General features: G+C 44.3%; 1 protein-coding gene across 3 annotated transcripts in view; it reads left to right on the top strand.

Moving 5' to 3' along the window:
* LOC106602814 (pro-neuregulin-2, membrane-bound isoform) overlaps positions 1-26,892 on the top strand; it is a 164,033-nt gene that overhangs the window by 20,834 nt on the left and 116,307 nt on the right. Inside the window, exon 1 of one of the 3 annotated variants that reach the window (XM_045716904.1) lies at positions 24,432-25,031. The exons of the other annotated variants lie outside the window; for them this stretch is intronic. Coding sequence (XP_045572860.1) covers positions 24,917-25,031 — 115 coding nt within the window. The 5' untranslated portion in view covers positions 24,432-24,916. Of the gene's footprint in view, positions 1-24,431; positions 25,032-26,892 lie in introns of those variants that run through there. 3 annotated transcript variants of the gene reach the window in all.

Raw genomic sequence — 26,892 nt, 5'->3', positions numbered from 1 at the left:
TTCCCACACACAGAACTTTTAAGCACGCACGCATGCACACGAACGAGCAGACGGACACACACACACACACACACACACACACACACACACACACACACACACACTGTAGTTCTGACAGAGCACTGATAGAGGGGTCAGTGAATGTCCAGTGATTTGTCAGAAAGAGGTGAGGGTGCCTTCCTAACAGGGTAGGTGTGGCTTGGGCCTGCAGACCATCAAACCCCCAGAGAGGCAGATGGGTAGGAGAGGCTGGTGCGTAAACCTCTAGTCAGTGATATCATCTGTGTCTTATCACTACTTACAGTAAGGTGTAGCACCCTGTCATCAAGAAGATAGTAAACAAACAAACATTTGACCAACAGGGGACATTTTGTTAGTCCCCAAAAGGTCAAATGCTATTTCTAGGGGGTTTTGGGTTAAGGTTAGAATTACTGTTAGGGTTAGAATTAGATTTAGGGTTAAGAGGTAGGGTTAGTTTAAGGGTTAGGAGCTAGGTTTAGGCTTTTAGGTTAAGGGTTAGTTGTTAAGGAAAATAGGATTTTAAATGGGATGAATTGTATGTCCGAACAAGGTTAGCTGCGCAACAATCTGTGTCTCTGTGTGTGTTTGTGTGAGGATGCTCTGTTGGCCTGTTATTGCAGTAGCACGCCCTATTGGCTGCTGTGTTGCTATGCCCATCTCTTCTCTTACAGCCCAGTCTCTGTCACTAGACGAGTCAGCCGCTGGGCCATAAGAGGGAGACATGTCTTCCACTAGCGGTTCGGGGGGGCAGTGCCCCTGTGATAACAATTTTGGAACGCCTTGTGGCCCCCCTAAATGTGGAGTATAAAATCATTTTTACATAACACATTTTTGCTATCGTTCTTTTTTTACATCCGTTATTAGACAGTGGCAACGATGATGATTATGAACATGGTCTTTTGCCTGCTAATGCCTGCAATGCAGTGAAGAAAACGATATGACAACAATAACGTCCAATGTAACTGGCTCCTCTAACAGTACAACTGGCCCCAGCTTGGCCCCCCAGTTGAAATGGTCTAGAACCGCCACTGATGTCTTCATCAATCAATCCACCATTAGATCAATCAATTAATAGATAAATCAGTCCATTTTCATTTATTATAGAGCCATTTCCAGGAGATGGAGAGGGCTAGTGGTATGATGTGGTTATAAAGACTGAACTGACAGATGGAAGATGGGATGGAGGCAGAGAGCCGAGTGAGCCAAGAGACTAAAGAGCTGAAATCTCATTTTCTTGCTGGCCTTGAAAGTGGAGCATGCCCAGTGCTTGTCGTCTCTCCTCTCCCCCACTCAGAGATGGTGCTGCTGCAGTGTTTCCCAGCAGGCTCAGCACAGCACAGCCCAGCCAAGGCTCCCTCTCTCCTCCCCTCCGTCCTCTCCTTCATGGACAGCTGTGTTATGAAGTGGTGCAGTTGTCAGACTACAACCGCCCTATAGTTCTCTCTCTTTCCCTTCCTCTCTCCTTCCCTGTATCTCTCTCATACACATTCTCTCTCTCTCTGCTCTCCATTCTGCTGGTTTCTCACACACTCGCTCCCTTCCTTCTCTCACTCCCCTTCTCTCTAGCATCTCTGAGTGTGGTTTCCATGGTGACGGCTGTGCGCTGCGGAAACGTCAAAGAGCCGAATCCACCCAGGAACGTTTCCTAATTAAACACTTAAATACTCTCTCCTTCTCTTTCTCCAGCTCGCTTGCTCTTTCTCTCTCGCGCGCTCCTTCTCTCTTTCTCGCTCTCTCTCTTTCTCTTTCTGTCTCTCTTGCTCTTCCACTCTCTCACTCACTCTTCACCTCTCTCTCCTAAAGCACACTTTTTGCTCCCCTCACTAAATGGCCATGCTAGATTGGAATCCATTCACCAGTTTGCAGCATAATAAATGGAGGATTCAATTTGGTCTGGGTTGTCTTTCCGTCTCTATCATGTCAGCTGTTGCTCAGCAGCTCAGAATCTGAGCTGACCTTGGTGAAACTGACCTTGGGAGAAATAGCCCTTTCCTTTCCTGAGGCCTCCAGATGTCAGTCGCATTGATTTGTGTTGTGTGTGTGTCTCCCCTGCAGGGCTGCTTTGCCAGCATTCTGACAGACAGCAGCTCTTCTTTTCCAACCTGGTCTCAGAGCATTTCGTATTATTCTGTGTGTAAATCCACGACAATCCATTTATGCATGATGTGTTACGTTTCATATAAATATCTGTCAGTTTAAACTAGAGAACTCTGGGGGGGGGGTTTGCACTGGATGCATCTCAATCCACCACATCCGCCTATGTCACACTTCCTCATCTGCCCCAGAATCTCTGTGATGCAGTGCCTTAGACCACTGCGCCACCCGGGAGGCTGATTTTTCAGTTCTGCCCACAGATTTTCTATAGGATTGAGGTCAGGGCTTTGTGATGGCCACTCCAATACCTTGACTTTGTTGTCCTTAAGCCATTTTGACACAAATTTCAAAGTATGCTTGGGGTCATTGTTCATTTGGAAGACCCATTTGCGACCAAGCTTTAACTTCCTGACTGATGTCTTGAGATGTTGCTTCAATATATCCACATAATTTTCCACCCTCATGATGCCATCTATTTTGTGAAGTGCACCAGTCCCTCCTGCAACAAAGCACTGCCACAACATGATGCTGCCACCCCCGTGCTTCACGGTTGGGATGATGTTCTTCGGCTTGCAAGCCTCCCCTTTTTTTCCCATGATGTCAAGCAAAGAGGCGCTGAGTTTGAAGATAAGCCTTGAAATACATCCACTGGTACACCTTAGCCTATCAGAAGCTTCTAAAGCCATGACATAATTTTCTGGAATTTCCCAAGCTGTTTAAAGGCACAGTCAACTTAGTGTAAGTAAACTTCTGACTTCAACTGTACAAGTTTTTTTGCACTAGGACTCCCACAGGCCAAGACTCATCTGAAGATCCCGGTACCAGTTGAAAAAAATAGAGGTATATATGGAGACTGTTCCCTGCCAAAAAGTAAGGAGTTAAATGTAAAAAAATATCCTGAACTTTCTTATATCTCTAAGATATAGAACAGACACTTCAGAACAAACTTCCTTGAGATATATTTTGGGGACTGTAGTTCCATCTATTGTATTCAATGCGTTTGTATGGGCTAATAGCAGTAAGACCAAATACACATTTTCATTTTCAAGCAAGTCTCTTCTTATTGGTGTCCTTTAGTAGTGGTTTCTTTGCAGCAATTCGACCATGAAGGCCTGTCTCCTTTGAACAGTTGATGTTGAGATGTGTCTGTTACTTGAACTCTGTGAAGCATTTATTTGGGCTGCAATTTCTGAGACTGGTGACTCTAATGAACTCATCCTCTGCAGCAGAGGTAACTGGGTCTTCCTTTCCTGTGGCGGTCCTCATGAGAGCCAGTTTCATCATAGCGCTTGATGGTTTTTGCGACTGCACTTGAAGAAACTTTTAATATTGCTTGAAATTATCCGAATTGACTGACCATCATGTCTTAATGTGATGATGGACTGTCAATTCTCTTTGCTTATTTGAGCTGTTCTTGCCATAATATGGACTTGGTCTTTTACCAAATAGGGCTGTCTTCTGTATACCACCCCTGCCTTGTCACAACACAACTGATTGGCTCAAATGCATTAAGAAGGAAAGAAATTCAACAAATGTACTTTTAACAAGGCACACCTGTGAATTGAAATGCATTCCAGGTGACTACTTCATGAAACTGGTTGAGAGAATGCCCAGAGTGTGCAAAGCTGTCATCAAGGCAAAGGGTGGCTACTTTGAAGAATCTCAAATATAAAATGTATCGTGATTTGTTTAACACTTTTTTGGTTGCTACATGATTCCAAATGTGTTATTTCATAGTTTTGATGTCTTCACTATTATTCTACAATGTAAAAATACGGTTAAAACCCTGGAATGAGTAGCTGTATCCAAACTTTTGACTGGTATTGTATATATAGTGTACCTAAAAGGGTTAAGGTTCGGGTTATAGAAAGGTTTAGCTAACATGCTAAGTAGTTAAAAAACAGCTAAAATGAGTAAATAGTTGAAAAGTTGCTAATTAGCTAAAGTTGTCCTTGATGAGATTCAAACTCGCAACCTTTGGGTTGCTGAACGTTTGTGTTATACACTAACCTATCCAACCAGACCAACTACCCTACTTTAGTTTTTGCCATAGCCCTTTTTGGCAGTCAATGACCAAAAGCGCCCTCTTTGGCCTCATGGGTGGAATGTTATTCATATTTTTCATAATTTCATAATTAATAAAGATTATTTAAAAAACGGACCCATCCGAAATTTCTGTCAAACGATTATATTTCAGTCTTCTGTGATGTACATAAAGTGTAATATTGGGATGCAAACTCAAAATTGAATACATTTTAAGTCTTCTTTTTTTGAAGCCCATAACCTTGTGTGTGAGGTGTATACTTTTGTTTCAAATTAGATTTGTTTAAGACTACCAATAATCACTCTGTGTGACCCTGATTTAGCCCACTGCAGTAAACGTTTAAAGTAACCATGTGTCTTATGTAACCATACCAAACGTAACATATATAATACTAATTTGAGTGTGCCGGATTTACATTTACTATGTTATGTCTAGCCTATGAGACCAGGCTGCCTCTCCCCACCTCATTCAACCTCACTGTGTCATTCACAGCTGCACAGATACAGGGACACCATCCGCATCCCCCAGACTGTTAGCGACGTAGAGATATATGTCCTGTGTCAGTCTAAGGCCTGAATTTCAAAAGGCTGGCTGATCCAGGTTGTAGAATGGTAATTACATAGTTACCTGCCAGTGTAGTTCGGTGGTTTAACAAGACCATGTCTCAGTGTGTGGTCATCTAAGCAAGCAGATAAATATATTGTTCCAAGGTAGCTAAGCAGCAGCTAGGACTGTTTTATCTGATAACGAGACTGTTTGCTTGTCAAGCCTGTGTCTTACACTGCTTTACTTGATCCTTTACATACTCCCTCTCTATCTTTTTACTTTTTACATTTTTCCCACCCCCTACCTCTCTTTGCGGTGTCCTCTCCCCGCTGCTGCCCTTTGCTTCCCCTCTCAAAGTCAAGTCAACAGACAAGTGTTAAAAGCAGGGACTAGTCCCCATTCTGCCCCCCCCCAAATCCCCCACACACTTTGCTTGCAGAAAAGCAGACAGATGTAAACAATATGATGGGTGTTTTTAAACCATTACGTCTTGAAAGATAAACCAGTGTGCTTGTGAAAGGGTAAAAGTGCTGATGAGCGGCGTGCTGTCTGTGTGACGATGTGCAGGTATAGGAAAGAGGGGCTCTGAATGGAGGGGCGCTCCGCAGCTTCATCATACAAGACAGCTATCCGGTCTGATCTGAGAGCAGAGCAGGCTGCAGGAAGGGCTGTGGGGATGGGTGTTGGGGCTGGATGTTGGCCCAGGATGCTGTCAGAGATGGGGTCTGTGCAGGGTTTATGAGCGGGACATCCAGGGAATCCAAGCCAGAACTTTTTGGGGTTCGAGCCAGATTATTTCCATTTACTCTTAATATCAGGCACCCCACCCCACCCAGCCCTCTCTCTCGGCCCCGCCACCAGAGCCTGATCCCAGGACTGCCCCGAGGCCTGACTGTTGAGAAACAACAGATGCTTCCTAATGGAGTAGAAAAGAGGGTCAGAGTATTCTGTGTGTGTCTGTGTTTAAAATATATATATATGTTTAAGGGGTGGATCAGCTTTAATATAGCAGATAGATTGTGGGTTCTATTAATGTAATTGTCTGCATTATTTCCAATCCCCCATATACAGTGGGGAGAACAAGTATTTGATACACTGCTGATTTTGCAGGTTTTCCTACTTACAAAGCATGTAGAGGTCTGTAATTTTTATCATAGGTACACTTCAACTGTGAGAGACGGAATCTAAAACAAAAATCCAGAAAATCACATTGTATGATTTGTAAGTGATTCATTTGCATTTTATTGCATAACATAAGTATTTGATACATCAGAAAAGCAGAACTTAATATTTGGTACAGAAACCTTTGTTTGCAATTACAGAGATCATACGCTTCCTGTAATTCTTGACCAGGTTTGCACACACTGCAGCAGGGATTTTGTCCCACTCCTCCATACAGACCTTTAGGTTTCGGGGCTGTTGCTGGGCAATACGGACTTTCAGCTCCCTCCAAAGATTTTCTATTGGGTTCAGGTCTGGAGACTGGCTAGGCCACTCCAGGACCTTGAGATGCTTCTTACGGAGCCACTCCTTAGTTGCCCTGGCTGTGTGTTTTGGGTCGTTGTCATGCTGAAAGACCCAGCCACGACCCATCTTCAATGCTCTTACTGAGGGAAGGAGGTTGTTGGCCAAGATCTCGCGATACATGGCCCCATCCATCCTCCCCTCAATACGGTGCAGTCGTCCTGTCCCCTTTGCAGAAAAGCATCCCCAAAGAATGATGTTTCCACCTCCATGCTTCACGGTTGGGATGGTGTACTTAGGGTTGTACTCATCCTTCTTCTTCCTCCAAACACGGCGAGTGGAGTTTAGACCAAAATGCTCTATTTTTGTCTCATCAGACCACATGACCTTCTCCCATTCCTCCTCTGGATCATACAGATGGTCATTGGCAAACTTCAGACGGGCCTGGACATGCGCTGGCTTGAGCAGGGGGACCTTGCGTGCGCTGCAGGATTTTAATCCATAACGGCGTAGTGTGTTACTAATGGTTTTCTTTGAGATTGTGGTCCCAGCTCTCTTCAGGTCATTGACCAGGTCCTGCCGTGTAGTTCTGGGCTGATCCCTCACCTTCCTCATGATCATTGATGCCCCACGAGGTGAGATCTTGCATGGAGCTCCAGACCGAGGGTGATTGACCGTCATCTTGAACTTCTTCCATTTTCTAATAATTGCGCCAACAGTTGTTGCCTTCTCACACTGCTTGCCTATTGTCCTGTAGCCCATCCCAGCCTTGTGCAGGTCTACAATTTTATCCCTGATGTCCTTACACAGCTCTCTGGTTTTGGCCATTGTGGAGAGGTTGGAGTCTGTTTGATTGAGTGTGTGGACAGGTGTATTTTATACAGGTAACGAGTTCAAACAGGTGCAGTTAATACAGGTAATGAGTGGAGAACAGGAGGGCTTCTTAAAGAAAAACTAACAGGTCTGTGAGAGCCGGAATTCTTACTGGTTGGTAGGTGATCAAATACTTATGTCATGCAACAAAATGCAAATTAATTACTTAAAAATCATACAATGTGATTTTCTGGATTTTTGTTTTAGATTCCGTCTCTCATAGTTGAAGTGTACCTATGATAAAAATGACTGACCTCTACATCCTTTGTAAGTAGGAAAACCTGCAAAATCGGCAGTGTATCAAATACTTGTTCTCCCCACTGTATATATTTCAAAAATATATTTATTATTTTACCCTAATCCTACCACCCCTCCCCTAATTGGAGTAAAATAATTGACAACAATATTTAGGCTTCTACTTCCAGCTTATACATATATATACTGCTCAAAAAATAAAGGGAACACTTAAACAACACAATGTAACTCCAAGTCAATCACACTTCTGTGTAATCAAACTGTCCACTTAGGAAGCAACACTGATTGACAGTAAATTTCACATGCTGTTGTGCAAATGGAATAGACAACAGGTGGAAATTATAGGCAATTAGCAAGACACCCCTAATAAAGGAGTGGTTCTGCAGGTGGTAACCACAGACCACTTCTCAGTTCCTATGCTTCCTGGCTGATGTTTTCGTCACTTTTGAATGCTGGCGGTGCTTTCACTCTAGTGGTAGCATGAGACGGAGTCTACAACCCACACAAGTGGCTCAGGTAGTGCAGCTCATCCAGGATGGCACATCAATGTGAGCTGTGGCAAGAAGGTTTGCTGTGTCTGTCGGCGTAGTGTCCAGAGCATGGAGGCGCTACCAGGAGACAGGCCAGTACATCAGGAGAAGTGGAGGAGGCCGTAGGAGGGCAACAACCCAGCAGCAGGACCGCTACCTCCGCCTTTGTGCAAGGAGGAGCAGGAGGAGCACTGCCAGAGCCCTGCAAAATGACCTCCAGCAGGCCACAAATGTGCATGTGTCTGCTCAAACGGTCAGAAACAGACTCCATGATGGTGGTATGAGGGCCCGACATCCACAGGTGGGGGTTGTGCTTACAGCCCAACACCGTGCAGGACGTTTGGCATTTGCCAGAGAATAATAATATGAAAAATTGGATTTCCATTGATTATTTTCGTGTGATTTTGTTGTCAGCACATTCAACTATGTAAAGAAAAAAGTATTTAATAAGATTATTTCATTCATTCAGATCTAGGATGTGTTATTTTAGTGTTCCCTTTATTTTTTGGAGCAGTGTACATTTTACGGACACTGTATATTTTACATGAGTTATCTTTTTTTTGTTTTTAGGCCCAACCTTCAGCTGCCCTCAACCCCTCCCATCTTCCTTTGAAAACCAGGTTCTGAACCTTTCTATTCTCATAGTTTCTACAGATTGTAAATGAAAGATGAATATTTTTACAAAAAGTATTATTATATTATTGATCAATGGACTATAGCTTTTCAAGTCCCCCAGCAGTGCTGTTTGCAGAGTTCGCTTCAGGTAAATGTTACAATTCTTCAGCCATTTCTGAACCTGCGACCAAAAACAAGCTACATAATGGGCATTACCAAAACAACTGACCTAATGGTTCTGTCACTTTGCAGCAAAATCTGCATAGCTGGGATGCTTGTATCCCACATATACATAAGTCTATTGGTTGCAATAATTTCGTATAATTATTTAAATTGAAAAACTGTACCTTTTGAATCCAGCGTTGTTTTGTGTATCAGTTCATAAACCATGTGCCATAGAATCAGCACATCGAAAATCTCTTCCCAACTATTTTGCAACCTGTATGGCACAGCTGTCAATTTTTGGGTCCTGATACACTTTTTTATTTACCACAGTTTTCTTGAACCAATTTTGGTCATCAATGTAGGGCTGACAGACAAGTTCCTTACCTTCTTCCCCTTCCACTTGCCTCTTCCAATTTTGCTGTAATACTGCAATCAGTTGGTTGTAATTTTGAATAGAGCAGACATTTCGATATACAGTGCATTCGGAAAGCATTCAGACCCTTAACGCGTTACAGCCTTATTCTAAAATTGATTAAACATTTTTTCACCCTCATCAATCTACACACAATACACCAAAATGACAAAGCGAAAAGAGGTTGTTAGACATTTTTGCAAATTTATAAAAAATAAAAAACATAAATACCTTATTTACATAAGTTTTCAGACCCTTTGCTAGGAGACTCGAAAATTGAGCTCAGGTGCATCCTGTTTCCATTGGTCATCCTTGACGTTTCTACAACTTGGAGTCCACCTGTGGTAAATTCAATTGATTGGACATGATTTGGAAAGGCACACACCTGTCTATATAAGGTCCCACAGTTGACAGTGCATGTCAGAACATAAACCAGGCCATGAGGTCGAAGGAATTGTCCGTAGAGCTCCACCAATCAGGCCTTTATGGTAGAGTGGCCAGACGGAAGCCACTCCTCAGTAAAATGCACATGATAGCCCGCTTGGAGTTTGTCAAAAGGCACCTAAAGACTATCAGACCATGAGAAACAAGATTATCTGATCTGATGAAACCAACATTGAACTCTTTGGCCTGAATGCCAAGTGTCACGTCTGGAGGAAACCTGGCACCATCCCTACGCTGAAGCATGGTGGTGGCAGCATCATGCTGTGGGGATGTTTTTCAGCGGCAGGGACTGGGAGACTAGTCAGGATTGAGGGAAAGATGAACGGAACAATGTACAGAGAGATCTTGATGAAAACCTGCTCCAGAGCGCTCAGGACCTCATACTGGGTTGAAGCTTCACCTTCCAACAGGACAACGACCCTAAGCACACAGCCAAGACAATGCAGGAGTGGCTTCGGGACAAGTTTCTGAATGTCCTTCAGTGGCCCAGCCGGAGCCAGAACTTGAACCCGATCGAACATCTCTGGAGAGACCAGAAAATGCTGTGCAGAGACGCTCCCCATCCAACCTGACAGAGCTTGACAGGATCTGCAGAGAAGAATGGGAGAAACTCCCCAAATCCAGGTGTGCCAAGCTTGTAGTGTCACACCCAAGACTCCAGGCTGTAATCGCTGCCAAAGGTGCTTCAACAAAGTACTGAGTAAAGGGTCTGAATACTTATGTCAATGATGTCAGTGATATTTCATTTTTTATACATTTGCACACATTTCTAAAAACCTGTTTTTGATTTGTCATTATGGGGTATTGTGTGTGTATATTGATGAAGGGAAAACAAATATTTAATCAACTTTAGAATTAGGCTGTAACGTAACAAAATGTGGAAAAAGTCAAGGGGTCTGAAAACTTTCCGAATGCACTGTATGTTTGTAAACAGCGTGTGTGACCTAACTCCACCAGTCATATTTATGATATTATTAACAAATATTACATTTTTTTAATGCTTTAAATTAGATTTTAACCATAATATGTGTTGTAGTATGTGTTCTGTGTTTTCTGGTGGATTAAACTGAAATTGCAACCAGCTTTCCATAGCTTGTTTTAAAAATAGCGATATTCTGGAGATTATTTCATTTTCAAATAACCGAAAGTGAGAGGTTTTAATCCGAATAAAGGGAAAAAGGCCATTTTTGAACATGGGGTGAGCCATTACTAAACTGCTGTAAAAAACCAGTTCGGATTTAAGTACAAATTCTGTATGACTGAAGCCTTTACTGAGAGGTTCAATGCTTTTAATATTTATTAATTTCAGCCCTCCGAATTCATATTTGTTATATAAATAGGCCCGTTTAATTTTGTCTGGCTTTCCATTCCAAATAAAGTGAATATCTTTTGCTTATATAATTTAAAAAAACAAGTTCGGTGTAGGCAATTAATCAGGGTGATTTTTACAGAAATAGACATGGATTTACCTTTCCATGGTAGCAAGATCTTATCTATTTTTGCTAACTTTCTATTAAAATGTATTTTGGTGATATCTTTTCCTTCTTTCTGGATATGAATACCAAGTATGTCCACTTCACCATCAGACCATTATTGGTAAACTACACAGTAATTTAAAAGTAGTATTTTTTTTACCGATCAAATGCGTAATATGGTACACTTATCATACTTATTATAGCGCCTGTGTGTGTCCCTGCTGCTGGGCCGGCTCCAGGCATAAGCGGTCACTTAGAGCTCCAGGCTGCTAGCTGGCCCCCCAAACTTGGTTGTGCATCAGCAATGTTTCTCTTATGTCAGTCACTGACAGTCACTCAATTAGCCATGTCAGCTAACAATTTTTAGATTAGTGAGATGACACCGATAGACATGGCCACTCTGTTTCTGGCTCCTAGGCAACTTTGCAGTATTTTTTGTGTGTGTGTTATTTCTCACGTTATTAGCCCAGAATGTTTCTTGCATTATTACATACAGCCAGAAATAACTTTCGGATATGAGGGCGGCGGTAACTCACCAGCATTTCGACCAGAAATACGACTTTCCTGAATTGGATCTTTTGTTCGTACCCCCCAAGGTGATTGAACTTATCTAAGACGCCGCCGGGAGAGAAGAGGTATTCGGAGTTGACTTTTAGTCCGACTCAGGAGGCGTGCACACCATCCACCACTTCCGAGTATATTACTCACTAATGTTCAGTCCCTGGACAATAAAGTAGACAAGCCCCGGGCGAGGATCTCCTTCCAGAGAAACATCAGGGACTGTAACATACTCTGTTACACGGAATCATATCTCTCTCCAGATATACTGTCCCCGTCCATACACCCAGCTGGGTTCTCAGTACATCGCAAAGATAGGAATAAAGAACTCTCCGGGAAGACGAAAGGCGGAGGTGTATGTTTCATGATGAACTACTCATTGTGGTAATGTACAGGAACTCAAGTTATTTTGTTCACCCGACCTAGAAATACCTCACAATCAAATATCGACCGCATTACCTCCCGAGAGAATTCTCTTTGGTCATTGTCACAGCCGTGTATATTCCCCCTCAAGCCGATACCAAGACGGCTCTCAAGGAACTACACTGGACTTTGTGCAAACTGGAAACTGAGGCCGCATTTATTGTAGCTGGGGACGTGAATAAAGGGGGAAAAAAACGCGACCGAAGTTGTGTCAACACATTGCCTGTAGTACTGGCGCTTCAAAAACTCTTGACCATTGTTACTCTCCCTTCTGGGATGGCTACAAGGCCCTCCCCCACCCTCACGTTGGCAAATCAGATCACGACTCCATTCTGCTCCTCCCTTCCTATAGGCAGAAACTCAAACAGGAAGTACTCGTGCTAAGGTCTATTCAACACTGGTCTAACCAATCGGAATATTTACGGACATATTCAATCTCTCCCTATCCCAGTCTGCATGTCCACCCTTGTTCCTGTACCCAAGAAAGCGAAGATAAATTAACAAAATTACTATTGCCCCGTATCAATCACTTCTGTCATCATGAAGTGATTTGAGAGGCTAGTTAAGGATCATATCACCTCCACCTTACCCAACACCCTAGACCCACTGCAATTTGCATACAGCCCCAATATATCCACGGATGATCCAATCGCCATCGCACTGCACATTGCCCTATCCCACCTGGACAAGAGGAATACCTATGTAAGAATGCTGTTCATTGACTACAGCTCAGCCTTCAACACCATAGTACCCTCCAAGCTCATCATGAAGCTCGGGGCCCTGGGTCTGAACCCCGCCCTGTGAAACTGGGTCCTGGACTTCCTGACAGGCTGCCCCCAGGTGGTGAAGGTAGGCAACAACACCCCCACTACAATTTTCCTCAAAACACGGGCCCAACAAGGGTACGTGCTAAGCCCCCTCCTGAACTCCCTGTTCACCTATGACTGCATGGACAGGGAGTACAGCCTCTAACTCGATCATCACATTTTCAGACATAAAAGTGGTAGGCCTGATTACCAACAATGACGAGACAGCCTACAGAGAGGTGAGGGCCCTGGCAGAGTGGTGCCAGGAAAATAACCTCTCCTTCAACGTCAACAAAATAAAGGAGCTAATCGTGGACTTCAGAAAACAGCAGAGGGAGCACGCCCCCATCCACATCAACAAGGCCGAAGTGGAGAAATTGAATAGCTTAAAGTTACTCCGCATACACAGCATCACTGACAATCTGACAGTGTGGTGAAGAAGGCGTAACAGCGCCTCTTCAACCTCAGGAGGCTGAAGAAATTTGGCTTGGCCCCCAAGACTCTCAATTGTGCATCTGTAAAAGTTTGTGAGAGCATCCTGTCGGGCTGGTACGGCAACTGCCCAACGCATCACCGGGGGCACACTGCCTGCCCTCCAGGACATCTACAGTGCCTGGTGTCACAGGAAGGCCAAGAAGATCATCAAGGTCAATACAGCAAGGTCAATACAGGTGCATCAAAGCTGGGACCGAGAGACTGAAAAACAGCTTCTATCTCACTGTTAAATAGGCATTACTAGCCGGCTTCCACCCAGTACCCTGCCCTGAACCGAAGTCACGGTCACTAGCTGGCTACCACCCGGTTACTCAACCCTTCACCTTAGAGGCTGCTGTCCTATGTACATAGACATGGAACACTGGTCACTTTAATAATGTTTACATACTGTTTACCCATTTCATATGTATATACTGTATTCTAGTCAATGCCATCCTATTCAACTATTGCTGAACATATACTATTCTATCCAATGTATTCTTCAGATATACTACATATACATATTGTCCATAATGTCTATACATCCCATCACATACACTATATATACAAAAGTATGTGGACACCCCTTCAAATTAATGGATTTGGCTATTTCAGCAACACCCGTTGCTGACAGGTGTATAAAATAGAGCACACTGCCATGCAATCTCCATAGACAAACATTGGCAACAAAATGGTACTATTGAAGTAACTTTCAACGTGGCACCGTCATAGGATGCCATCTTTCCAACAAGTCAGTTCGTCAAATTTCTGCCCTGCTAGAGCTGCCTCGGTCAACTGTAAGTGCTGTTATTGTGAAGTGGAAATGTCTAGGAGCAACAATGGCTCAACATTTACATTATATTCAGTCATCTAACAGACTCCCATCCAGAGCAACCCACAGGAGCACGTCGACAGATCTCCCACCAAGTCAAAACGGGGACCCGAACCAAGTAGTGGTAAGCCACACAGAACGTGACCGCCGAGTGCTGAAGCGTGTAGCGCAATAATTGTCTGTCTTTGGTTGCAACACTCACTCCCGAGTTCCAAACTGCCTCTGGAAGCAACGTCAGCACAAGAACTGTTCGTCGGGAGCTTCATGAAATGGGTTTTCATGACCGAGCAGCGGCACACAAGCCTAAGATCACCAAGCGCAATGCCAAGCGTTGGCTGGAGTGGTGTAAAGCTTGCCGCCATTGGACTCTGGAGGAGTGGAAACTCGTTACCTGGAGTGATGAATCACGCTTCACCATCTGGCAGTCTGACTGACAAATCTGAGTTTGGCGGATGCCAGGAGAATACTACCTGCCCGAATGCATAGTGCCAACTGTAAAGTTTGGTGGAGGAGGAACAATGGTCTGGGGCTGTTTTTCACAGTTCGGGCTAGGCCCCAGTGAAGAGAAATCTTAACGCTACAGCATATAATGACATTCTAGATGATTCTGTGCTTCCAACATTGTGGCAACAGTTTTGGGAAGGCCCTTTCCTGTTTCATCATGACAATGCCCCCGTGCACAAAGCGTGATCCATACAGAAATGGTTTGTTGAGATCGGTGTGGAAGAAGTTGACTGGCCTGCACTGAGCCCTGACCTCAACCCCATCAAACACCTTTGGGATGAATTGGAAGGCCAACTGCAAGCCAGGCTTAATGGACCAAAATCTCACTTAGGTTCACAAAAGGCTAGTGCGTGTGTGTGAGAGAGAAACTTAGCTGCGTATAGTATCTGTCTTTCTTTCCTTTCTACTTAGTAGAGCTAGGGTCAGTTAGTGACTGGGTCTCTGTCTTTGTGAGCTGGACTGACATGAACTGTTTGTCACGCCCTGATCTGTTTCACCTGTCCTTGTGATTGTCTCCACCCCCTCCAGATGTCGCTTGTTTTCCGCAGTGTATTTATCCCTGTGTTTCCTGTCTCTCTGTGCCAGTTTGTCTTGTATGTTCAAGTCAACCAGCATGGTGTCCCGTGCGCTTGCTTTTCTATTCTCTTTTACTAGTCCTCCCGGTTTTGACCTTTGCCTGTTTTTCTGGACTCCATTCCCGCCAGCCCTGACCATTCTGCCTGCCCTGACCTCGAGCCTGCCTGCCATTCGGTACCTCTGGAACTCTGAACTAGTTTTGACCTTTTGCCTGTCCACGACCATTCTCTTGCCTACCCCTTTTTGGATTATTATTAAACATATTGGACTCTAACCATCTGCCTCCTGTGTTTGCATCTGGGTCTGTAGAGTCTCAGATAAAGCGTAATACTGCAAGTCTCTCCATAGCAGTCTGTAGATGTGTGTGTGTGTGTGCGCGTGTTTGTGCATATGTATGTGATCATACATCAGTGGAGGCTGGTGGGAGGAGCTATAGGAGGATGGTTCATGGTAATGGCTGGAATGGAATCAATGGAACTGTATCAAACATATGAAAACCTAATCTTTGACTCCGTTCCTTTTTGTGCCATTACAATGAGTTCGTCCTCCTATAGCTCCTCCCACCAGCCCCCACTGTCAAACATAGCCGCGTTTTCTTGTTTGTAAACAGGATGAAGAGTAGGCGCCCTCAAAGTGAGGTTGGTACACCCACAACATCCCCAGGCTAGTACACACTCCCAGGCACACGCCCACACACATGGATAAGTGCAGCCATTTTAGGCAGGATGGACTGCGACTGCTCTTATCCCTTATTTAATCTTCCATCCATTTGCTTGGTGGTGGCCCTGCCTGAAAACAAGAGTTCATGGGGAGCAGGGAGGACAAGGTTGGGGGCCATGGGCAGAAAGCTCATCAATTTACACACATGTTATTCTTCCTCTCCTTCTATTTCACAACACAGGATTTTCATGTCATGGCAGAAACATAGTGGGGAGGAAAACAGTGACATATTTAGTCCCGTAGCATATTTGTTTTCCTTCTATTTTTGTCAAGATGGCTGAGACATGTCCTTATCAAAGAACACACTGCACTTACAACACTGAGATTGTTTAACTAAACCCCCCCTCTTGCCTGAGTCATTTTATTCTCAGGTACTTCCTTCTAATGTACCTACAGTACTGTTACATTATACACTGACACTCTGTGGCGCACACAGATACACATATACACACAGACACTAGTGCCAGAGAGGACAGCAGAGGCACGGTAACGAGTCTCATCATGCTCAACAGAGGGAGGGGGGGGTGATTCGTAACACACCGAAGCCCTTCAAGTCCTGCTTGCTCTGTAGTCACCGCTGACAGATTAGATCACCATGTAGAAACTGTAAGAGAGGAGGAGAAGAGGGAGATGTAAACAGAGGGAGCGATGTTAAGTGTGGGGTAAAGAGAGAGAGAGAGAGAGAGAGGGACTGGACCAAGTTGGCATTGGGCACCTGGGCTCTATTTGGCGTTTGAAGTTCCCTGAGTTGAGATTTGCGTTGAGCGGGCTGACTTGTTGGGACATGACGAACGGCCCCCTCTCCCCCCCCCTTCCCCCCGTGAGGGGCCTGATACCAAACCAGAAGATGAGTCATGCTGAGTTTAACTTAGGCCAGTTTCATTGGATGTTCTAGTCTGTTGGTTACAGGGTAGCCCTAACATTGTCAATGTACAATCCTTCCACAGACCAGAGTCATTTATTGATTGTAAAGGTGGTTTCGCAGCTCAAATGTACCGTAAATGTCATGCGAACTCTGCATCTACCATATAACATTAATTGATTAATGCAACAAAACCATATTACACTCTTGAATAATGCAACAATTCACAAGCATGTGCAATATCAAGCAAATCATTACTTGACAAAAAGCTAAATGCGACTGAAAAAGTTAATAATTCACTGGCCAGTTGATTGCTTGTCTTTTGAGATTCCCATAAAGCTACAGCATCAATTTCAAAGTAAGCGGATTTTACGGCAATTGGAAGGGGCAACTGCTGGGCGAGTGTCTTGAGCAACCTCCAGAGGTAGCGTTCAAGACATGACAAGTTCGCAAGTTCACATTATAGTAAACGGTCTATTCTCAGAATTTTTTCGATATCTCTCGAGAATCTCCTTCCAATCTCATCAATGTAAAACCTCGCTTAGTAATGGGTGGTTCTCTTTCAATTATTTGTTTCGATATCTTACATTCATTAGACGCTTGAAGAACCAATCACACGTCTATCGGAGACAGACAGGTCCGGTGGCGAGTGAGGTGAGCCCCTCCCCTCACTATAAGGAGCCACTCACCCACCATCTGATCATTCTCACCTCTCTTCTTCACGAAAAGTACTACTCTTAGGGACAGATCGAAATGTACAGAATGGTTACCTGGAGGAAAATGGGGGAGGGTCATGCTTTTTCAATTTCAGTCAAGGGGAGGGTTAAGTATTTTTTTTAATCTAGTCCAGGGGAGGGTCACGTAATTTGTAATTGATGACATTTCAATCGTTTATTATTATTATTTTTTAATTAGTTGCTTATTAGGTTATATATCGATGTGTGCCCGATGCCCCCCCTCATCTCTGATTCTCCGCTGGGCATGCAATATCAATTGCGCCTATAGGCTATTTAGTGTGGTCTCAATCAAATGATCTACATGCTATAGGCTATGAAGTGTATGGTCGGAGAAGCACAGAGCAAAGTTATACTTCTAAGATAGCTGGGATGGTGTAAATAAAACTAGGCTGCATTACACACTGCAATGGATATTCCAACCCTGAGCCCTGGCCTACTCTGCTCTTTCTGATCAAACACTTGTTTGTGCTGCTTAACCAAAGGTTTCTTCCAAAAATATTTTTTTATTAGACCTAGTCCAAAAAAATCTTGTGCTCGGACTAGCCTAAAGCCTAGTTCAGTTTGAGAAGGAGAGAGCGAAGATGAGGAGGAGGACCGGAGGTCAAATTTGATAGCTTGCTACGACTATAATAGATTTGATTAAAAACAATATGTTTCATGCCCATTATGTATTTATCAGAGTCACTGACCCCACAATAAGCCAGATTCGAGTAACTTACATTGTGGTGCTGAAACTTGAAGCAGCAGCTGCAGCACAATCAATCGGAAATGAACAGCTCATGGTGCTGAAAGTAGGCAAATTCGAGTAGGCATAATTCATTCAAACCATCTTCATTTTAATTAGACTGTTTGACAGACGAAATTAGGCTGTAGGCTGCTATATCCATAGATTTGTCTGTAAATTCCTCAACCCCACCATACGCTCTTTAAATAGCCTTCCTCCGTGTCAATGAAGGTCTGTTAAGTTAAAACCAAGACTCCAATTGAGGGGGTATGAGAGAGTCTGCCATAGACCTACCTCTTCTTAAAGAAAATGTCAAAAAGCACAGGCCTACCCCTTGTTAGCTTAAGATGTTGAAGAAAATAAATGGATCCAATTATATAAACAGATCTATAACAGCGCTTTGGTCCGCAATGCTTTATGCTAGAAACAAGCTGTAAAATACCCGGGAAAGACATGACGCCGATGCTTATGGGATATCATTGTTTTGTTTCTTTGACATTCAAAGGCTTACTTTGCTTGGGAAGTAATCTAATTCTGTCACTATCAATTGGTTTAAGCTATTCACTTTCTGTACATTAGAAGATTTTTGTCGTTGTTGTTGCTTAAATGCTCACTCTGTCTGGGGTGGAAAGGTAGGCCTAACTTTTGAAAGTGCCATGCACAGGTTCCTAATGACGCCTCAGATTTTATTATTTGCAAACAGTGTCAGTTTCATTGCGAACAAGACACACTGATTTGGCATTGGACAACTATGATAAGATGAATACATAGGCCATCTCTCTGTCCATTCTTAGCCTATAATTCCGGTTATTTGTGTGGTATTAAAAAAAGATTCCACTGATATGTAAAAATACATAGAATTGCATGACATTTTTGTAACAGGATATTTTTTCGAAACTGCAAATACCATGCTAGATTCATGGTTTTACTATGAAGGAGATCTTTCCAACCCTACTCTTGTCCATTGTGGTCTGTGAACCCACAACCTTCTGGCCTGCAGCTCTCCGCTTTGGTATGTAATGCTTACAGGACGAAGAACAGTTTCTAAAACTGCATATCTAAGGCTCTGGTCTATCCAAGAAGTGAGGGTAAATGGTAGACATGTTCTCTGCTATCCACTTAGTTTTAATTATTGTTTTGGATATAGAGGAGGGTCACTAGTTTTTTTTTCAAGTGTTCAGGGAGGGTTTAAGTCCAAAATATTAAGCTGAACGGAGGGCCATCCATTTTCATTTCAGATATGTCCGATTTTTTTTCTCTCCATGTAACCCTTATTAGAAATAACCAAAGCACGACTTGATCTGTTTTTCTGTTCAATTATTCGCAGCTGCCGTACGCAGGTTTTTTAGCTCCCATCTTCTGTGATGGTGACTCCTGAAAGGGTAGTTTTTGCTTCGGGGTAAGAATTAGTTTTTTCAGCTTTTTCCCTTTGTCTCCTGTGGTAGCTAGCGTCACACGGTTGATACTGAAACTTGGCTAGCTTAGCTGCATGGCTTAGTTAACCTGGGTAGCTCACCACCTGAAAGGGTAGAATTATTAGCGCTCTCTCTCGTTAACTCGGCCCACACCCCGCCGTACCACATTGACTAGACCAACTGTCCTAGCTTCACTGCTTACTGCAAAACTAACAAAGTGCTAGCTTCCTCCGGCTAACATTGTGCTTACAAACTAGGCTATTACCCAGTGTTGTGGAGTAATGAACTACATGCAATTCAACTAGTAATTTAACTACATTCTGCAGTAGCTTGGTAGTAGTTTAACTAAATTCAAATTTAGGTAAGGTTTCAGTAGTTCATGACTTTTTTTGCCATGTCGCAGTCCATCTAACTACCGGAACTACACACTACTTTGTTTTGCAAAAATCTAATAAAATATGGGTGCAATAATTTCCTTTCTTTTTTGGCTCAAACACGTCTATAATTCTCACTTGAAACCTAGTTGTTGAGTTTAATAGGCTAAAATACACATTCTGTTAACATATGACCCCAAAGTGATCTGTTTTTGCAATTTGAAGTATATGACATTTCAGACTGCCATACGGTTATTTTTCACAAAGTAGTTTGGATGCAGTGAGCTACTTTTTCAAAGTAACTTTAGTTCAGTAAACTATAGTTTTTAAAGGGAAGCTTTAGCGTAGCTGAACTTCTTCCATTGTAAAAGAATTGGTAAGTTGGTAAACTATATTTTCAGAGTAGCTTTTCCCAACACTGGTCCTACCAAATCAAAGTAATGGGAGTACTTCCACACTGAGAAAGCACATGTTTCATCTCCCTCACTAAAGCAGTTAGTAGTAGTGTGTGCGTGTGTAAACAGGAACTTGGTGAGAGGACGGAAACAATTAGAATCTGGGGCGGGGATTGTTGTTTTTTTACATTGCTTCAACAGAGGGGGAATAATCATCACAAATATTAATTTGGATCAATAACTGGAATAGGAAGGGAATGATAGCAAACGTAACAACCTATTTCTTTGATCAGTAACTATAATACTGTTCCAATTTGAGTAATACGAACTGTTATATTACTTGTTTCTGCAAAACGCGTTACCCCCAACACTGGCCATGAGGCACCTAATAAGCTAGCTCACGCCTGTCAAGGCTAATTCGCAGCAGGTGCTATTAGGTTAGCAGGACTTATTCCACTAATTAGGTACGTAGGAAGGGTAACAGTGGCTTGACCACGGCCCAACCTTGACTCCCTGATTTCAATGTACTTTGGCCACTGAGGCAGGCAATCAAACCCCCTCACTCTTGTTGCTGGCACCCAACGATGCTGGGATGCCGGCTGCTACTGGCTCTCCCATCTACGGTGGAATTGTCAGCTTACTCTCTTGTGTAGTACATTTAACGTTCACTCGTTTCGTTGGCTAAACTGACCGGTTACACCTCACCTTGCTACTGTCAAAAGAGACTCCTAGACTGAAAAAGCATGCTACTCGTATGGCTTTCTTCAGGTAACGCTGTGCCCTCACACCCCTGAGAATCAAGGCGCTGAGAGTCTCCACCTACATAGACAGTTACCTGCTTTGCTCCCCATCCTGGAAGCAAGCAGTAAGAGACATTGCTTCCCTTGTAACCCCCCTCTCCAAGCTGGGGTTCAAGATCAATCAGAAAAAAATTAGCTGTTTAACACAGAGAATAGAATATATCGGCATAATGCTGGATTCTCTCTCATCATTCAACACTCTTAGGTTAACTCATTGGGTCGTTTCGACAGTGCCTCTCCCTTTCCACAGGGGGCGCTCGGTCACCATTTCAATAGTACCTCTTGCCCCACTGAGGATGAGAAAATTCCAGTACTGGGTGTCTGCCCAACGTATGTCTACAGGGCATCACCACAATTGTCAGATAAAGGTATCCTCTGCATGTCTTTCGGCTCTCCGTCACTGGAAGAGCCCCTCAATCTTTGTTTCTGGCACCCCTAGGGGTAGTGGCAAGAGGAAGGTGGTGATGACAGACTCACGATGGGAATGCAATAAACTCTGCATTGCTCACAGAAAATTACCTCAAATTTTCTGGCAGTGTTTCTTTCACCGAAACACTTTCTACCCTCCCTTTGTAATTGTCACGACTTGATCAGAACAGACAATGCGACTGTGGTGGCTTCCATCAACCACCAAGGTGGCACTTGCTCCCTGTGCTTACAGACTATCCATCAGGATTATTCAGTGGAGCAGGGCACACATACTGTCCCTACTCGCAACGCATGTCCCGGGAGTACTAAACGTAGGAGCAGACTTATTATCCAGGGAGAATCCCCTTTAAAAGGAATGGAGACTCCATCCCCAAGTGGTGAAACAGATCTGGAAGAAATACAGCCAAGCGTCCGTAGATCTCTTCATCACAAGAAAATGCGCACTAGCCATTGTTCTTCGCGCTAGCTTTACTCCCCACTTTAGCCAGAGTGAGGGAAGAAGGCTCATCCCTCATCTTGGTAACCCCTCGATGACCAGACAAGCTCCGGATAGCAGAGATCCTTTTTCTGCTGTATGACTAGCTCCTGGCATCTCCTGTGACCCAAGCGAACAGAGAGATTTTCCATCCTCACTCAGGAACCATAGCCCTCTGGGCCTGTCCCGTGAGAGGTTAAATCTGGATGTGACAGGCCTACCTATGAGTCACTGAGACTGAGCACCAGGGCTCCTTCTACACATTCACTATATGGAAACAAGTGGTGTGTCTTTGAGAAGTGGTGTGACCAAAAACAGATCATTCGTTACCAATGTTCTGTATCAGAGGTTTTCTACAGGACCTTATTGACTGAGGGAAGGCTTTCCCACTGTTAAAGATATGCTTCGGTTCCCTGGCGACTACGGAAGCATTTTTGTTGAGCCTCCCGCTTTGGGCTGGATGTTTCAATGTGTAGTTCATACATACAAAATCTATGAGAAGAATTACAGTCCCCTAGCAATTTGAGTTCTAGCCAATGAGCTTCTGCTGCTCGCAATTGAGTGACAGCTAGCGAGAGGCCTACCCAGCATTATTCTATGAGGTTGCAGGGAGGGCCCAAAGGCTCAATGGACACGAGAGAGAGAGAGAGATGGCATCGTGCACATATCTGCATGTGACGTACTATGCAATTTTCAAGGACCACTTTTGGCTCGTGAGTGCTATAAAAGATCTACTGACTAAAAAGTATACAGAAGTACCGGAGAATCTCTTTAATGCCTATCTAATCACTATCTTGGCCTGTCATATATTCTTCGACAATAACACCGTGGGAAAATACCCCCGTTATGTCATTTCATGAAGGGGGAACGTCGCGTACGTCCAGTCCCGAAGCCTTTAGTCCTATCATGGGATTGGTGGCCTTGAGGCTATTTCACAGGAGCCTTTTGAGCCACTGGAAATCATGGAGATGAAATATCTCTCCTTTTTAAACCGCTTTACTACAAAACGAGTGAATGAGCTACATGCACTGTCAGTTCACCATTTGGGCCTGCATGCTGCGATACGGGAGTTGGCTATATACTTCATGTGAGATATCGAAATGAATAATTGAAAGAGAACTTAATCCCGGTTCTCATGAGTGTGATATCTCACTGCATACCCTTTACTCGCAAGAGTGTGCGGAAGTTCGGCATGCTCGAGAATGAAGAGGGCGGGCGAGTGGCTCTTTTTAACGAGGGGAGGGGCTCACCTCATTCGCCACTCGACCTGTCTGTCTCCGACAGACGTGTGTGTGAGTGGCTCGTCAAGCTTCTGAGATCAGAAAACTTTTATTTGTCAGGCTATTGGATTTAATTGCATCGCTATATCAGCAGCAATTTACACTGTATGATTGCTGCGCAGTGTTGCTGGATGTGTAAGACAGACTGCATGTGTGTGTGTGATTGTGGGGGAGAGACAGAGCTCGCTCCTCAGGTTGGTGATGACGATGCGCCAGCAGAGAGAGACACAGCCACAGACATGCTGGGGCTTGCTAACAACACGGCAGGGTGGGAGGCCACAGGGAGGAGAAAGGGAGAGGCAGAAAGGGGTCAGACAGTGCGAGAGAGAGGAGGGGAAAAGGGGAGAACGAGAGGTGTGGAGAGGAAATGTATGTTTGCGTGTAAGGAGCATGCATATGGCATGCATTGTGACGTTTCTAGTTTTCAATGCATATCCTCTTGTTAGGTTTGTGTTTATTACCTAAATCAGAACCAGATTGTGAGTTTGGGGAGCACGTTATCGTGTTGAGACCCCCTCATCAACATGCACAGGGCAGACCCAAAGGGAGCTAGGTGGTCAGCATGGGGAAGGGGTTAACTGACCCCTCTCCAGGGGTGCATAGGTCAGTCATAAAGACCAGATAGGCTCCAGGCTAGAGGTATCTGGGACTGGGGGAGGCTGCAGGTGGCCTGCTATATGGGCCATCTCCTCTGTTCTGTGGTCTCTGTGAATCCCAAACCACCCCCTTGCCCCTATCAACTCGCTCCTCCGGCCCTCTGTTGTCGACGAAACTCGAAGGTGACTTCCTGACAGTGGCGAGGGGATCAATAAACCCATGAACTTCGAGAAACACTGGTGTTTTGAATGATGCAATTCATGTTCCACTTTTAAATAATAAAACAAACATGAAATTCGAATAAACAAATTCCACCTGTCGTTTTACAAGATGTAAACCTGGGTAATAGTTAAACATTTAATTAGGGAGGTATTTAATCTTATACACGTGTCAAATGACGAAATCAGACATAAACAAATGCACGTGGTATATCATTAGGCACGCCTCTGCATATTTATTGTTTTATTGCGCAAACTCAATAATGTGGTGCCTTATGTGATTCCACTTCGCTCTGAAGCCGACAGCGTTGCTGGCATGGTCGAAGTGGCTAACTTGTGGTCTAATTAACACGCACGTGTAGGGCAGAGGGGCGAGAGAGGAAGGGGTTGATTTGGAAATCAACCTCTCACGTCTCCGCTCCAGCTTGAGGGCCTAGAAAAGGCTGTGATTGTCGGATAGTTATAGGCAGGGAACAGTTAAATGCCTATACAGCAATGAGAAATGCCTCCCTGCTCACCCCCTTAGGTCTCTCTCACTACCCTCCCCTTAGCGCTGTCTCCGTACTTTTCTCTCCCCCTCTTCGGTCGTCTCTTTCATTCTCCCTCTCTCTTTGCCTTGCTGTAAGTAGGTGTTTCCCAACTGTGGGTGATTGGCGCAAGTCTATATAGGAGGGGAGACGCTCTGACAAGTTTAGTCTAGCGTCACACGCTCCACACAGGACTACCATTTTTTAAAGTATTTTTTTTTCCTGAGAGGATTTACACTTTCAACTGACAGCATGTCGGAGGGCAGGAAGAAGGAGAAGAAAGGGAAAAAGAGTGGGGGGAAAAGGGCACGGAAAGAGGAGAGAGAGCGCAAAGAGAAAGAGGAGAGCGAATTGGATCCAACAACAGGTAAAAATGACTTGATGGAGAGGACATTTGGAGGTGTGTGAATGGTGGGAGACTGCAGGGCCTGTGAAAGAATGTATCACCTTGTCATTGCTTGCCACATGGAAGTGAATCCTAATGTGGGCAGCATACATGCAGCAGCACATCTGTTGGTGTGGTCGAATGTGCCTTTTGCGTGCGAGACCAAATCAAAGCCCTTAATGAGCTGGAGACCTCACTGCGCACACCACGGTAACACCACTGCAACACACCGCTGGTTTGGGAACATCTTGACAGCGGCCGCTGCGCGTAACAATTGTTTTCTAAACATTTCACTTTCGCAAACGTCTCATACGGCAGCCTGAAACGATTGTTTAGTTTCGTTTTCCCATGTCCTCAAGGGAGTGGGAAACAAGGCTTACGAAGCAAAACATTTAGCTCATACGGTGTGTAGTGAGGTACAGTATGACACAGTAACCATGTTCCTCACAGTGTACAGTAAACATTGACCAACAGAACACACCCAGGGCCGCCCACTGTCTCTCAGCTTTAGTTCCTTATGGCAGTGTTTCCCTTGTCAAGTGGTTCTCTCATTTCTCGCAGGAAAACCCTCTGCCATTTGAATTGCACTGCAGCTGCTGTCTTCTGAGTCACAAACGCAGCAATGTGCTCTCTCACTGGTTGCTGCTGCAAGCCGCAACATGCCACTGCAGTTTGACACGCGGTCGCAGGTAATGCCTGCCCCAATCTCAGTCATACTCCACTTAAACTATGTACCACACTAAAGGAATGATTCAACATTCTCTTTAGATACCATATTAGAGGTCTTCTCCGGTCCAAGAAGTTGGATCCGGACCTAAACAGACCCGAGGACAATTAGATCCAGACCCGAGGACAATTAGATCCAGACCCGAGGACAATCAGATCCAGACCCAATTAGATCCAGACCCGAGGACAATTAGATCCAGACCCAAACAGACCAGAACTTTAAAGTGGGACCTGACCCGAACGGACCAAGAACAATCAGACCTGAACCCGAATGGACCCGATGACAACCAGACCTAGAACCGACCCTAACAGGTCCGGGTTTAGACCAGACCCGATTGAACAGGAGTGAAATAATGTTAATCAGCCAAGTTGCTCTTCTGGTTTACAAATAGGTATATGTTGTCTAGGCCTTCTATAATTCAATAAATTCACCTTATTAGCCTAAAATAAATATGCTAAGCTATGCAGAGCTGTGGTCAGGTGCATTCAGAGCCACTCGGGTCTATCGACTGTAGTTGCATAGACCCGAGACCCGATTTTCCATCAAACAGGACCTGACCTGGACCCGAGAGACAATTTGGACCCGGACCTGTCAGGTCTTGGATATTTGGGTCCACACACAGTCTTACGTGGCAGGTTTAACCATTAATTCAATACTGGACTGGGAGGATTTCTTTTTTTTACCTGTGTCATAGTGGGAGGTTTTCAGCCAAAACTAAAGCGTATGTGGCTGGGTGAGTAACCCAGCCTGTGAACCCTCTCCAGGGGCTATAAAAGAGGGCCTGCGCCCCTCAGTCTGCCTTCACTAGGGTGTTAAAGCCGTGTTTGAAATGCCAGGCCCCCGGAGAGACACTCAATCAGAGACCTTTGAAATTGCACTATGATCTAAGATACCGCAGAAATATCTGCAGGTCACACAGACAAAGGCATTGTATTGTCTTTCGCTCTCTACTCCCCCACTCACCCAGGCCCGTACTTAGGTTTCTCCCTCAGGATTTCCCTCGCAGCAGTCACACCACCACGGCTGAGGGCTCACAGCCTTGTCCGCTGTAAAACTGGGCGCTAGAGCTTCCATTCCTCTTCTCTTTTAATGTGCTGATTATTCCATTGTTTTCTA

This window comes from Salmo salar, chromosome ssa04 (genome assembly GCF_905237065.1).
Source record: "Salmo salar chromosome ssa04, Ssal_v3.1, whole genome shotgun sequence".
Classification (NCBI taxonomy): Eukaryota; Metazoa; Chordata; class Actinopteri; order Salmoniformes; family Salmonidae; genus Salmo; species Salmo salar.
This window is presented reverse-complemented; position numbering and strand designations above follow the sequence as displayed.